This window comes from Rana temporaria, chromosome 4 (genome assembly GCF_905171775.1).
Source record: "Rana temporaria chromosome 4, aRanTem1.1, whole genome shotgun sequence".
Classification (NCBI taxonomy): domain Eukaryota; kingdom Metazoa; phylum Chordata; class Amphibia; order Anura; family Ranidae; genus Rana; species Rana temporaria.
Window position 1 is genome coordinate 276644481 of NC_053492.1, and position 16388 is coordinate 276660868.

At 41.8% G+C, this 16388-nt stretch overlaps 1 protein-coding gene across 2 annotated transcripts in view; it reads left to right on the plus strand.

The window, feature by feature from the left end:
- The first annotated feature begins 596 nt into the window (after positions 1–596).
- LOC120937261 overlaps positions 597–16388 on the plus strand; it is a 235604-nt gene continuing 219812 nt past the window's right edge. For both annotated transcript variants that reach the window (XM_040350324.1, XM_040350325.1), the window contains exon 1: positions 597–837. In XM_040350324.1, the coding sequence (XP_040206258.1) occupies positions 722–837 (116 nt within the window). In that variant the 5' untranslated portion in view covers positions 597–721. The remainder of the gene's footprint in view (positions 838–16388) is intronic.

Genomic DNA, 16388 nt, shown 5'->3' on the forward strand with positions numbered 1-16388 from the left:
GCCGTTGTGATGGCAACCCATAAACATCAACAAGCCCGGAAACACAGGGGAAGCACACAGCATCCTGGGAGCCGAGGGAGCTGACGTCAGGATCCTCGGTGAATAGGAAGGCAGATTTTGTGGGACCGCATAGCAACAGGCATTTCGAGGTGAGTAAAAATGTTTAATTTTTTTTATTTTTCAGGTCTAAGCTACAATATAAAGCAAACTTATATTTTTGATAGAAACTCCGCTTTAACATGGTTTCCTATGGAACACGTTCTGTAGAGTAAATCTGCAAAATGCAAAAAGCACTAAGAATGCATAGGTGTGAATCCAGCCTTAAAGGTGGAAGCCTGCTTAGATCATCACTGTTCCACCATTATGTTAACCTCATTGGCGCTAAAAGTTGAAATGTAATGCATGAATACTGGGGCAAAGGGAATTTGTGGTCTGCAACAGATTCCTTTCTTTATCATGTGTTACCAAACAACGAAAGCTGAATATTGCCCTTTTTTCTTTTTACAGTCCATCTTATCAATACTCTTTAAATGCATATGCAAATGGTTAAAGTGCTGTTGTATTGCAGGATTTTAAAAACATAGTCCATAAACAGCTGAAGCAGTAGGCAAACAGGAGGAAGTCATAAGGATCAGCTGCCACAATTGAGGTGGGTGGTTTCTGAAAGCTGGTTGATCAGTTCATTGCACTGCTAGATGGTGTTGGCTGTCAGTTGAGGGTCATGGAAATTGTCAACTTGATGGATTTGAGTTTCCTAACAAAGGAGGAACAGGTAATCATTCAACGTGTACTGAAAAGAGATACAGACTTAAGAAAGCGCGAGGAAAAAAGAATAAGGTACAACACTTTTAAGACTGTTTTTTATTTAACATGCTGTTTCTGATGTCTAAATCACTTACCCTGTCGTTGAATGGAACTTGATTTTGTATATACAAAGTAAACTTCTTCATAAATCTGCAAGTGTGAAAGATAAATTGACATATGTGAATTATATTTTAACTCAAAATGATGAGTAACATAATAATATGCTATTAAGGCCAGAGGGAATATTTATCATATCCTGTTTGTTGCAAAACCTATCAAGAGAGCACCTTAGAGTCAAGATATTATTAGTCTCAAAGACATGTGTTTCCTAAATTTATGATGTGAAGGCTAAAATAGACGGGTAGCATAACTACGTTGAATAATCATGTATAGCGCAGAAAGTTTTAAAATGAAAATCAAAATGTATTTTTAAACTTCTTCTAATTTTTTTTTTTTTTTTTTAAGAATAATATACTGCAAGTAATTATCATCAGCAGCAGGAATGGGTAGTTGATATTTAACAGTTAGGCCCCTTTCAGACTGGGGCGGGAGCTGCGGTGGCGGTATAACGCCGCTAAAAATAGCGGCGCTATACCGCCGGAATTGCCGCGGGTATCAGCCGCTAGCGGTGCGGTATTAACCCCCGCTAGCGGCCGATAAAGAGTTAATACCGCCCGCAATGCGCCTCTATAGAGGCGCATTGCGGGCGGTATTGCCGCGGTTCCCATTGTTTTCAATGGGAAGGAGCGGTGAAGGAGCGGTATACATGCCGCTCCTCTCACCGCTCCAAAGATGCTGCTGACAGGAGATTTTTTTGTCTCCCGCCAGCGCATCGCCTCAGTGTGAAAGCCCTCGGGCTTTCACATTGAGTCTGCAGTGCAGGAGTTTTTCAGGCGGGATAGCAGCGCTATTTTTAGCGCTTTACCGCCTGAAAAACTCCTCAATGTGAAAGGGGCCTTAGTGATTTCACAGTACAGCACCATGGCCAGGTTGCGAAAGTAATAGTTTCATCCTATTCATTTAAATGGAGTGGATATATTTTTAATAGTTTCAGTTAGCCCAATTATCATTCATGCATTCTGAATGCATACGCACACAAGGCCATAGGCACATGATCATTGTTAAATCTTGGGCTGTAGGAACAGTTTGGAGAAGCTTTTACCAAGCTTTCTTAAAACCCTTCCATTGTCCATGTCTAGTCTGTGAATATTAAATGTGGATGTTCTGGGATAGCTGGATTTAGCTTTTAGAAAGTGGTTTTAGCTCTAGTAGGGTCAGTCCCTACTTGTAGACCTGTAAAAGAGATCAACTGATTTGAAGGCTGCTGTTACTTGATCTCTCATTCTGCAAGTGATCTTTTTCTGGCTGTTAGGCTCCATTCACACTAATGCTTTTTTTAATGCATTTTGCAAAAATGCAGGGACATTTTTTAACATGGTTTCCTATGGAACATGTTCACATCAATGCTTTTTTGTGCCTCTGCGTTTTTGGAAAGGGTCAGGGACTTTTTTTCCTGCAAAAAGCAGCGTTTTGCATGCAATAGAATTTAATGGACCTGCATCCAAAACATGTATTTTTTTTTTTTTTTAAACCTGTTTATAGCTAGTTGTTAAAGGAAATGTAAAAATAAATATTACTGGCTAAAAAAAACCCGAAAAAAAATGCAAATCGCGGTAAAAACGCACGTCAAACGCAGCAAGCACCGCAAAAAGCATTACAAAAATGCTCAAAAGCAACATGCATAGGTGTGAATCGAGCCTTATACTGGTGTAGGTGTGCAGGAAAGTAGTTTGAACTTTGCAATGACTTTAACATTTTCTGCATCTCGTACCCAGAACAAATAAGTGTTTATTTCAATTTAGAGACTCAAGGTACTAAAGCCATTTTTTGTAAAATGCTAATAGGCATATTCTGTATTTCTCTGTGTATGTTTACTCAGGGCTTTTTTTCTCAGACAATAGGTGCAGGAACTCCCCTTTTCCGAGTCACTTGTTTTCTCTGTTCCTACCCACGTCCGAGCAACGTCCCTTAGTTCCATCCCCTACCCACCTCCCAGTACCACCCCTTTTAAACAATACAGAACCAAGTATAATTTTGCTGTGCTAAGTCAATTGTATGGAATTTGGTTTCCCCTTCAGCCAGCAACAATAGATCCCCCCCCCCCCTAAAAATGTACCACCCATAACAAAATTCCCCATCAACAGATCTCCGCACAGCCAGCATTAATAGACTCTCTGGCAGCCATCAATAATAGACCCCTCTCCCAACAGTAGATTTCCTTCAGAAACCACTGACCCCCCCCCCCCCAGCAACAATAGGTCCCCCACCAGCAACACTAGACATCCTCAGCAACAATAGACCCCCTGCAAAAATAGATGCCCTCAAGCTAGAAAAGATCTGTCAGCAGTGAGCATCAATACCCTGCAGCGCACCCCTTGACATTACATACAGTCAGTCCAGAAGGTGCCGGAATTGCGTTCCCCCGCGTTCCCGCTGAAAATAAGCCCTGTGTTTACTTTGAGAGAGAGAGATGTGGTTATTGCACATCAAACGCTTCCTGTAGTTGTTGTTCCACAACACAAGAACAAAAACATTCAGGCCTCATGCACGCTGGACGGTTTTTGATGTTTTTTACAGCAACTGTTTTTGACAGTAGACGTTGTTTTCTACATTCATTAAACTCTCCATCATGTTATCCTTTGTGTCCATGCACACATAGCCTGTTATCAGCAGTTTTGGGCAGTAGCGTTTTTGAGCAGTAAAAAAAAAGCCAAACGAGTGGGTTTCGGAGAGACGTTTTTCAGCTGTAAAACGCTCTAACGCTGATAAATGTTAAAGCGGTTGTAAACCCACATATAATTTTTTTTTTTTTTTACACCTGCAAGGAAAAAGCCATAATGAGCTAGTATGCACCGCATATTAGCTCATTATGAAATACTTACCTCGGAATGAGGTAGGTAACTTACCTGGTCCACGCCGAGCCGAGCGTGTCTTCCGGGTATCGCCGCTCCAGCGCTGTGATTGGCTGGAGCGGCGATGACGTCACTCCCGTGCATGCGCGCGGGAGATTTCCTTTCCGGCATGGGTCGGCGGGGCCGGCCCTTCAGCCGAGGATCCCCCCTGCGCATGCGCCGCTGCAATCAGCGGCGCATTGCGAGGGGAATATCTCCTAAACCGTACAGGTTCAGGATATATTCTTTATACCTACAGGTAAGCCTTATTATAGGCTTACCTGTAGGCAAAAGTAAAAAAAGTGGATTTAAAACCACTTTAATAGGTGCTCAAAAACGTCGCTCGCTGGCGTTTAACGTTTTTGATCCACTGAAAAAGGAAAAAAAAGCGAATAAACGATATTCCAAAAACTTTGAAAAAGTTGAAAACTTCCTGCAAAGCTACTGACATTTTTAGAACGTTATTTTAACGTCTGGTGTGCATGAGGCCTCAAGCAGAAGCTGTGGAAGTGTCATCAAAAATGTATTTTATAGTATAAACTGCAGCAATATTTGTACACACTTAAGTACCCTATACATTCTCTTTAAAGCAGTATTCATCCCAAAAAAAAGTTATTGCATTGCAGCTTATCAATTCTTTGATGGCTGTATTTGTTTCCCCCTTTTTTTTTTTTTTTTAGGCTTGCTTCTATTTTCATCTAGTAATCCAGCCACAAACTTTTATTCTCATCTGGAAATCGCCGCACAAACTCTCCAGCAGAATGTATCCGTTTATATGGATGAGACAAACCATTAACGCTGTTAGGGGTGATTAAATAATCAGCTTTTATTTATTTGAACAAAACCTCGATCCCAAAAGGAAAAAATAAATAAAATAAAATAAAAATAATTGCTTTTAAAGTGTGAGCTGGAGTTTGCTTCAATTTGTCATTGGTTCTAAATCTTCTAATACATTTAACCCCCCCCCCCCAGGGGCAGACTGACCATTGGGACTCTCGGGCACTGCCCGAGGACCCCATTCCACTAGGGGGCCCCATCAGGTTTGCCAGGCTCAATAAAACCAGGGACAGTATGTAAAAATCTGTGTTTGTTTTTTGTTTGTTTTTTGGCCATCTGTGAGCCCGGGGGGCCCAATAATCTTCTATTGCCCGGAGGCCCCATGAGTTGTAAGTCCACCCCTGCCCCCCACCCCCTCCCCTTCAGATTGACAGTGCTGCTTTCTGCTGTGCTTCCTCTGTCATTCCCTTAAGCCTCGTACACATGATCGGATTTTCCACAGACAAAGTGTAGGACTGTTGGCCAGGAATTTTGTCTTGCACACAATTGTTGGCTAACAAACACAAAACAACACGCTTTTTCAGCTCTTTAGCGCCACCCATTGGGCACCTTCTGCTAATGTTGTGTTTGAGCATTGATTCCAAGCATGCGTGTTTGCACTTTGGGATTCTGTCTGATGGACTTGTGTACACGCTCGGAAAATCCAACAGACCATTGCCCTCACAAAATTTTAAAGCATGATATCCAACATTTGTCCGTAGAAAATCCGACAACAATTGTCCGATGGTGCATACAAACAGTCGGTTTTTTTGCCAACAGCCTGTCCTCACACAATTCCCGTCTGAAAATCTAATCGTGTGTACGAGGCTTTAGAGTTGTGTCTCACTAATAAAGGAGGAGTGTTACTGGTCAGATCACCAGGTGAAAACAGGGGAAAGAAAAACTGATGCAGTCACCACATCAAACGATTAGTAAGCTGCAATATATTAAAGTTTTGGTTTTAATACCACTTTAAGATTAGATAAAGCCTTCTGAAGCCTGCTAAAAGTTTGTATAAGACTACAGTCAATAATCCCCAGTGCAAAAAATAAATAAATAAAACTGCCTTCTCCACCATCTACAATAGCTAATGAGCCGGCCTGAAATGATCGGGTAGCCCCATATACTTTTTGTTTGCAGAAGCAAATTTACCATTTTACGATGTGTACCCTGGGAAGAATAAGGGATGGTAATGGCTGCTGTGGCAGGCACTTTATGCAATTTAGCTTCAGTTGCTGTGCAGCAAAGTTTGGAAAGAACTCAAGTTATGCTGCAGTTTGCATCCAGACAAATCCAGGCTAAATAAGCAGATGAATCATCAGTTTACCTAACCTTAGCAATGCAGTTGGGTCATCTCTTTGCCTGAAGCCTGTGAACAGTAGGAGAGTGACAGTAGACTCTCTCACTAGCTTACACCTAGCTGCATTTTAAAATAGTTTTAAGTATTAACTGCAATATTTGGTGGTTTTATTTCTGCCTGGATGTCCACTTATAAGAATTAAGGCCAGCCGCAGACCGATTGAAATAGGACCATTTTAGCAGAAACTGGACACATTTTCAATCTTCCTATGGGCAGACTAGTTGCACTGAATTCAATCCATCAATCCAACGTCAGTACAACTAGCCTGTTGGGGTTTTTTCATGCAATCCCTGCTGGAGGCTATAGCTATTAGCAGTGATCATTATATTCTGACAATTGGGAAACCTCCCACTGTCAGAACACAATAGTGCTACTGACTGTGTTTATGGGTAAATCAAGCTATTTTTATTGTATTTCATATGGCTTGCTTAACTCATTGGCTCCGACAGTATGCACCCTCTCACTGGGTGGGTCATAATGCTGAATGTCGGCATATATGCGGCCCTGTGTACACTACTTGCCATGCTGAGAACACAGTATGTGCGCGCTGCCAGCACAGTAGACGGCGGGGATCTGTAAGCCGCATAATTGCGATGCGGAGCTTTCCAATCATGTGACTATTGAGACAGCAATTCACAGCGGTCACATGACCCGAATGCCCATCTTCCGCTATCTGAAACCTCTTAAAGGCCTGGGAGGGGCTAGTGCTAATCGGTTGGTTTTACTAAACCCACAACAGTAAAAATCAGTTTGTATATGCATAAAGCATGCTTGTAGAACCTAAGGAGTTGATCCTCTGCATTGTGTAAAAAGGCTGTTTGATCCTGTATGCACATATTCTCCTCTTCTTCCACTGACTACGAAAAAAGGTCCAGATAAGACGATTACTGGAGTCAAGCTGCACATGCTCAGTTTGGTGTGTATTGCTAGAGTGTGTGTTTTTTTTATTTTCATGGGAGAGGGCATTTGATCAGCACAGGGCTAATCGGCACTGGCCAAACAGGGTCAGGGGTCCTGGATCCTAATGGGACAGCCAGTGCAGTGTGAAAAATCCTCCCTCCTACAAGCACCAGAAACTGATAGACGTCACAAGACTGCTATATACTGCTGATTAGATGTCTATGTTCTGTGGGAGACCAGATATAGTGAATGCAGGGTCCTGAGTTTGGTAATGCTTAAAGCTGGATTCACACTCTATGTGGAAACTGCTCACAGCAGGGGTCTAGTGTGTCCCTGTTCACTGTTTCAAGACTGCTTTCGGTACACATTTTTGGCTGAATTCAGACCTGAAACAGAGCAGAAGACGCACAGGACTCCGGTGTAATCCACTCCGCAGCCGTCACGGAGCTTTGAGCGACGGTCACAATCTTCTGACGTGAATTGGATGCAGGAAAGCCTGCATCCAAATTGCAATAGTGTGAATCCAGCCTTAAGCTGCATTGGTTATTTTAATTGGCCATTTTAACACCTGAACATTTTTCTATCAAAACATTTAATTTACATACTGAGATATTCCTTATGCATTTTTTTTTTACCAGAAATGGTTATTTAAAGTGACTGTAAAGGCTTGTTTTTTTTTTTTTTTCTTTAAAAATAAAAAACCTGTTCTACGCTTGCATTTATTTTTTTATTTTTTTCTTGCCTGCAAAAAAAGTGCTTTTATTTTAATTTTTTCCTAAAAAGTTAACTTTTAAGTCTGTGTGTGTGTGTGTGTGTGGTTGTGAAAATACATTTACATTTGTTTTTTTTAAAGCACCCACTGTGCTTGCGTGAAAATTTGAGTTTGATAAAAGGCTGCTCAAATATTGTTTATCATAAAAATTGCATTCTGGGTTTTCTATGGATCTCTCCCTTCCTTCTTCTTTTTTTTTTTTTTTTTTTTTGCATCAGTAGAGCTGGCAGGAAGGAGGATGAGGGGGATATCTGCTCTGTAAACAATTTATATATTTTTAGTAAACGTTAAAAGGGAGCGTAGAATTTCATCTGATGGATTGTTTTATTACTGCATTAACTTCATGTATAAAGCTTAGTCCAATCTTTACAGAATCATACATCATTTTTTTTTACATGGCAAATATGACAATCTGTCAATTATCAATTCACCAACCAGTCAATTGTTTGTTATAGTCATCCATAATTATCAGTAATTCACCTTCAAAAAAAAATCCTTTATTTATTACTATCAATCAAACTTTCAGGTATTTAGGACTTGAAAGCTAAATGAAGCCCATTAAGAAATAACATGTATGTCAATCCTACTAGGTAGCCAAAATCTATTTTTTTTAAATTGGGTTAATTTTCCAAGATGATTTAATTTACTCTGTGTACTACAGCAAGATTGGCAAGATAAGACTAGCCTAGATGAAGCATTTTTATTCTACCAGCCCTAATTCCAATGTGGCAGGGTTAATTTTCAGCGTATAGCTTTTCTCATCCTGACTAGCTATAAATTGCTTTTGGGATTAGATTGATTCACTTCTTCATATTAATGTTACCATTAGAGTTGTTAAACCTGAGAGAGTTGCATATTTTGAGCCTTCTCTACTTGTACTTATTTTCAGTGCATTTTATTTTTAATTATTCTTAATTGAGCTTTTACTTCCTTTTTTATGCCTTTAAGTGCACTCCAGTCTGGCAATGAGAAGTGCTCTTTGGATTCTGACATGTTTAATGCAGTGTTCTCGACAAAGCCTGTTTGAAAATAAGGATGTAGTCAACTTATTGAAAAAATTTCCTATTTAACCACTTCAGCCCTGGACGATTTAACTGCTCAATGACCAGGCCATTTTTTTGTGATGCGGCACTGCATCGTTTTAACTGACAATTGCGCAACGTTTTACCCAAACAAAACTTATGTCCTTTTTTTGCCACAAATAGAGCTTTCTTTTGGTGGTATTTTATCATCTCTGCAGCTGGAACAATTTTGAAGAAAAAAAAAAAAACACACTGGGGTTAACGAAAGGCAAATCCACGTTGCACTACAAGTGCACTTCCAAGTGCAGTCGCTGTAGATCCAAGGGGGATATGCAAGGAAAATAAAAAACATCATTTTTTTCTTGCACATGATTGAATGGTAAAATCAGCAGAGCTTCCTCTAATTTCAGAGCTTCCCCTCAGATCTACAGCATCTGCACTTACAAGTGCACTTGTAGTGCAAAGTGGATTTTCCTTTTGTAAAACACCCCCAATATTTTGTACTTGTAATATCCCCCCCCCTTTTTATAAAAAAAAAAAGTTTTCCTCGTTATAGGCCAATATGTATTTTTGGTAATAAAAATCGCAATACATGTATATAGATTGGTTTGCACAAACGTTATAGTGTCTACAAAATAGGGGATAGATTTATGGCATTATTATTAATATTTTTTACTAGTAATGGTGGCGATCTGCAATTTTTATTGGTACTGCGACATTATGGCGAACACATCGGACACATTTTTGGGACTATTAGCACTTACACAATGATTAGTGCTTTACAAATGCACTGCTTACTGTGTAAATGTCACTGGCAGGGAAGGGGTTAACTGTGTTCCCTAGTGTGTGTGTGTGTGTGTGTGTGTGTGTGTGTTCTAACTGTAGGGGGAGGAGACTCACTATAGGAGATGACCGATCATGGTTCCCAGCTTGTAGGAGCTCACAATCTCCTCTCCTCACTGAACAGGGTTGTGTATGTGTTTACACACCCATGTCCCTGTTTTGCCTCTCGTACCCATGATCGTTCGTGGCTGACTGTCATCGCGACCGCCGGTCACGAGCATCGGTACCCCCCCCCACCCCGCAGTGCAGCAGGCGCATGCACCCTCCGGCGGCGCGCCTGCAATCCTGCTTAAAAGGACAACCTGCCACAGTATGATGACAGCTGCAGGTCGGCAAGTGGTTAATAAGCTGTGCTAGTTTTTAATGTATTTTTTTACCAGATTGTGTCATAAATTGCTCCACTTCAAAATGAGCGGTATTTTTAGCTGCACAGCTAAAAACAAACCTCAAAAGACCCTTATGCAGAAAAAGGCTTGGGTTCTTCTTCTTTTTTTTTTTTTTTTGTTTTTTTTTTTTTTAGTATATTCTGTATATACTGTATATTTATACTGTAAACTAGAATACAAAGGCCTGGCAACAGCTTCAATACAACAAAACTTGTAGTAGAAGGTAAACTAACAGAGCCTTGAAATACTTGTGTAGCGCCTGGCTACTTTTTATAGCAGGTGTTGCTGTAAATTTAGAGGGGGTCAGAGAGTTAGTTGCCTCTGACCATGTTATTTGGCTAAATTTAAGGGCCTCTGTTCCAGCTCTGGCTGTACTGTGTGCCTATGCTTGTTGTCTGGGGACTCTCACCCCCCACAGACAACAGGTGGCAGCAGTGAGGTCAGGGTCTTGTTGATGCTTCTCTCCGACAGCCAATCAGGAGGGTTGATCGCCTCACTGTGCATGCTGGGGAGAGTCATTTAGGGGGCAGACGCCATTGGTTTTGCGTCGTCGTTCCATCCGCCTGGGCAGTCGTCCCACCACCCCCGTGTGTGGCCCTCCTAGCCGGGGTGTGTGTTAGAGTGTTCCTGGTTCCGGGACCATGTTGGTCTGGAGCAACTAATCTACTTGTGGGCCCGGTGGGTAGACTGGGTCCGCAATTTACAAGTGGTCCTGTGCTGTCCGTCCCCTGGGAGGAAGTCAACTGATGACGAACCTGTCCAGGAGAATACCGAGCACGAGGCTGGTGTCCCTGGAGAGGCCTGTTGCTTCATCGTTCTGAGAGGCTGAATGGTGGTCGCCTATTAGTCCTGAAATCACTAAAGCTGCTTGAAGGGGATTCGGGTACTAAATCCAGTTTGAGAAGGAATTCGGACCAAAAATATCTCCACTCTTTGGGAAGGTCTGTGGCAGGGACTTTGCTAAAGCTCCCAGTGACCCTCTGACTGCTAGGTCAGGTGCACTGTACCCACTCTGGCTAGAGTGGTGAAGAAAGTTGTTGTTGGAAGCAGGACTGTTTCCAGAAACCAGTTAACCCTGAATCCGCCATCTTCCATTTCTTCTATCCCTTCACCTAGTACTACTTTTATCTTACCCCGCTGGGTAATAAAGCACAGAAAAGACATTGACAGTGTGGACATTAACTTTATTACAGCTCTCATCTAGTACCCTAGACAGCGGGGACAAAGAGGTAACGTGCCACCCAAATCAAGCCAGAAGCTCCTTCGGGGGTAATGCTACACTTGTTTAAAAAAAAAAAAAAAACCTAAGTGCCTTGGTTTGCTTGCTGTATGTGACGGGAGTCGCTTTGAGCCGGGGGACCGTGGAACCCAGCTTACCTTAGAGGGGTCAGGAAAATCCTGGTTAAGCTCCCCAGGACCCTGTGTCTATTAGGGGACACAGGTTGACCTGAGAAGCCCAGTCTGATCTGCACTAATCGGACTTGGTACAGCCATCTGCATTTAATTTTACCTCTGAACCAGCCAGGTTGTTTACACTATGATTAGAACACTGACATTGGACATTTGAACTGTGTGCAGGCACGCATGCCTGAGTCATAGAGGAGAAACTCCTTTTTAACAGGTCTCTCCAGGTAAAAAGTGATCTGTGTTGTCCAGGTACTGTTTTAAAAAGTTGTTGAAAGGTTCAGTGCTTCAGTACCATTAGTTGTTGGCTGCATGTCCAGATTTTGTCTAAAGATGTGTTTTGAAAAGTTTGAATGTGCCTGATATGTTTATCCCACCCTGTGTCTCTATGCCAACAAATAGGGGGGGTGGTCTCTAGAGATATATACTTGGGTCTGTTCTTCACATAAAGTCGTATGCTTTCCCTCATCAGCTGTGGCGCTGACATCGCCCAACTCCAGAACAGGTAAGTCTCCTATTATTAAAAGTCAGCAACTTCAGTATGTGTAGCTGCTGGCTTTGCATTTTTGCAGGGGTGGGCAGACATTCACTTTAATTTGTTTCTTGATTGATTATTCTCCTTCAGAGAAATAGACCCCAATTGTATGGAACGCTATAGGTTTTTCTCCTGTATTCTTTGTGGTTCGCGGTCAAAGTTAAAAAGCTATAAATATAAGAAAATTAGCTTTTTAATAATGGTCTACTATTATCATTTAAATGTTACAAGGAATATAACAGAAAATGTAAACCAGACATGAAGGCTGCAAAAAATAAAAAAATGTGTTACAGATTGCAAAAGAGAATAGGACAAATCCAAACAAAATCTTCAATTATATTAGAAGTCAAAAGGTAAGGTGTGAGCTTGTGGGCCTTTTACTAAATCTAGAGTGGGTGACTGGGGACAAAGAAAAGGAAAATGTATTAAATAATTTCTTCAGCTCCGTGTATACAAATGAGTATGGGGGAGCTCATGTCCATAATTGGCATTGACATAGCCTCAAATTAACCACTATTATGGCTTAAAATTGATATGGTCCAGAAATGTTTAGACAGATCAAGGTGAATAAGGCACCTGGACCAGATGGCATACACTTGCATACACTATCTTCCCAACTGTGTCTTAAAAGAATTAAGCTCTGTTATTTCAAAGTCATTGTTTCAAATTTTTAGTGACTCTATGGCTGGCATAGTGCCGCTGGATGGGCATAAGGCCAATGTGGTGCCTTTATTTAAAAAGGGGTCAAAGACTTTACCAAGTAACAATAGACCTGTTAGTTTAACTTCTATAGTTGGGAAGATACTGGCAAGTTTAATAAAAGACCACATAGAGGAGTTCTTGCTAAAATAATTACAATTTTATTTTTATGAGAAGGTAAGTAAAACCTTAGACAAAGGAGTGGCTGTGGACATAGTATACTTGGATTTTGCAAAAGCGTTTGACACCATTCACCACATATGGCTAATGTGCAGGGTAAAGTCTACAGGTTAGCAAATGGGTAGAATACTGACTAAGGGCTCTTTCACACGGGCGGCCCGTTCAGGTCCGCCTGCCAGTTTTTTTGGTGAACCTGAATGGGCGCTCCGTGCTCCTCTATGGAGCCGTGGATGTCAGCATTGACATGCCCACTGACATCCGACCCGCTCCGATCCGCCAAAGTGTGACGGAGGAAAAACCTACTTTTCCATCCGTCGATCGGATGAACACGGACAGACGGTCCGTGTTCATCCGATTTCCCCCCCCCCCCCCCCATAGGGGAGAGCGGAGAAAAAACAGGGCGGTCCCTGCACAGTGTGCGGAGACCGCCCTGTCATCCGCCGGCTTTGCAGGGATCAACGGAGCGATCCGCGCTGAGCAAGCAGAGGTTCACGAGGCGGATCATTACTGATCTGCCCCATGTGAAAGGGGCCTAAAAGACCATACTCAGAGAGTAGTAATTAATGATTCATACTCTAAATGGTGTAAGGCAGTGGTTCTCAACCTTGTCCTCAAGTTCTCCTAAAAGGCCAGGTTTTGGGAATTTCTCTTAGATAAAATAGTTGTCCAATATACCAAGCAATTGACTGATTTAAAGCACCTGTGCAAGATAAAGGAAACCGCAATAACACAAAAAAGTCCTCCTGCGCTCTGGTGTTTTGCCAAACCGGGTACAGCAGTATAGTCTAACGGCAAAGTCTGAAGTTTTGCAGCCCTCCACAGAACAAAGGGTGTTCATAAGGCTAAAACAAAAAGAAAAGAAAGAAGGGTGCACCGACCTTGTGCATTACCACTTACATTTTTTAAATAAAAAGCAATGGTCCTACTCACTCACAAAATAATTATAAGTAAGTGCTTTTCAGACAGCTGGACTGGACCTCACGGCACCTGCCAGTAGAACTTCAGACATCTGAACGGCTGACGCGTCTCTGGGGCGTACCCCCTTCTTCAAAGCCTAGATGGTCTGTGATACCGCTCTCCTGCTGCATGTCCTCTTTAATATAGGTATATGTGTGTATGTATGCACATGTGCAAGGGCGGCCCCCAACGCTAGTGGTCACTGATTGGCAGGCCCCACCCCTTTCCTCGGAACCCCACCCATCCAGACTTCCACCCCAAAAAGGCGTGCACAAGTGTGGTATAGAGAGGCACATTGTGTCAAGGTGATCCTTGCACCGCTGTAGACTCAATAGCCTCCTTGTTTTATGTTTGGTAACAGGGATCACCAGGAAAAAAAAAAGGGGGTGAACATGATCTAAAAAACGGGGCAGTGCCCAGATGGTCAGATAAAATGAGTCCTTACCTGCTCCCCCTTGTGTTGCAGGACAGGAGCCATGATGGTGCCGTTTGCTGCCATCAATAGCCTGAGTGTTCCTGGTCAGCGAGTGTGTGCACTGGAACGCACGCCATCATACAACCAGGAAGTGCGGGGACCCCTTGCGTTCCACCCCGCACTTCCGGTTCCGCAATGGGGTGGCAGTCTGGATGTGTGGGCTTCCGAGGAAATGGGTGGGGCCTGCCAATCAGTGGACACTAGCATTGGGAGCCGCCCTTGCACATGTGCATACATACACACACATATACCTATATTAAGGAGGACATGCAGCAGGAGACAGGTATCACGGACCATCTAGGCTTTGAAGAAGGGGGGTATGCCCCAGAAACGCGTCAGCCGTTCAGATGTCTGAAGTTCTACTGGCAGGTGCTGCAAGATAAAGGAAAACCTGCAAACATGGCCTACTTGAGGATAGGGTTGAAAACCACTGGTCAAAAGTTATTAGTGGGGTACCCCGAGGTTCATTGTTGACACCCCTGCTTTTTTATATAAATGATATGGGGTCTTGGATTAAAAGTACCATTGTAGTCCTTGCAGATGACACCAAGCTATACAAATGGAATAACATCTATGTACTAAGGGGGAGTACAACTGGGGGGAAATCAATGATGAAGGATCTTGAGAGAGAGAGAGAGAGAGAGAGAGAGAGAGATTTGTTTTTGCCCCTGCACATTAGTAATATGCAATTTAGTTTTGGTCACCATTTCACAAAAAAAGATATTGGGAAACTGGAGAAAGTGCAGAGAAGGGCAACTAAACTGATAAGCTCAGCTATGAGGAAAATTAGCTAAACTGAATTTATTCTCTCATGAGAGGAGATTAAGGAGGATAAAATCAAAAATGTATACATATGTAGGAGGTCCATATAGTGAGCTTGGTGTAATTATTCACTTTAAGGTCATTGCAGAGGGCACTCCTGTATGTCTAGAGCAAAAGAGCTTTAATCTGCAAATATGGAAAAGCTTCTTCACACTAAGGGCTGTGAAAATGTGGAATAGACTCCCTCAAGAGCTGGTTTTTGGCCAGCGCCATAGATTGTTTTAAGAAAGACCTAAATTATTTCCTAAATTAGTTTAAAAAACTGGATAGTAATAAAATGTATAGGTACAGTTGATCCAGGAATATCTGAGTGGGAAATCGGTAGAGAATTTTTTTCCCCTGCAGGAGCATATTAGGTCATGCTTTATTAGAGGTGTATGGTCTTGGGTATTAGATATTGTATATGGAGGTTTTTTTTTTTTTTTTTCAATCGATTGACTACCAAAATATGTTGTGAACCTCAGACCATTTTGAACCATTTTTACAGTGTAGCAAGGTAAATTATCTTGCTGGAAAAGGTCACTACCATCAGGAAATACCTTTTTTATAAGAAGGGGTGTACTTGGTCACCAACAATGTTTAGGTAGGTGGTACATGTCAAAGTGAATTGCAGGAGCCAAATTTCCCATCAAAACATTGCCCAAAGCATTACACTGCCTCTGCGAATTTGCTTTTTTCCCATAATGCATCCTAGTGCCATCACTTCCCCAAATAAGGGACGCACATGTACTCTGCCATCCACATGATGTAAAAGAAAACCTGATTCATCAGACCAGTCCACTTTCTTCCATTGCTCTTTGGTCCAGTTGCAGAAGCTTTTGGCTGTGGCAATGGGGCGACATGGGCACCCTGACCATTCTGTGGCTGCACAGCCCCATACACAACAAACTGCTTTTTTGCTTTCAACACTTCATGGAAAACGCTTGCTGCCTAATATATCCCACCAACTTTCCTATCCAATTGTAACAAGATAATACGTTGCTCACTTCTCCTGACAGTGTTTTTAATGCTGTGGCTGATCAGTGTATACTACAATGTCTGGTTCTGCATAAATGCTGTTCTCCATTTTTATTTTCTGTAGTCCTTTCTTACATACAACTGTCCAACAGAAAAGGCATTTTCAAATACATTTGTGTTTAAACACCTTCTGTAACGTAATGTATGTAACATTTTGATTGAGCTACAAACTTCTCTCTTTGAAGTTATGAACACATTATATTCTACCTTTTTGTAATTTGTTGAAACCAAAAGTTAATGTATCTTTTATTTGATCATAGATTGTACTGGATTATTTAGCTTTTTCTGATCACTATTTTGGGACTTTCAATCTCCTCCCTACCTCAGTTCACCACCTCCTTCTTCTTTTTTTATTTTATTTTTTTTTTATTTATTTTTTTTACTGTGTTGTCATGATTTTTGTGCTTGCATGTTTTTCCTGTATCCGTAAGAGAAATCTTACCAA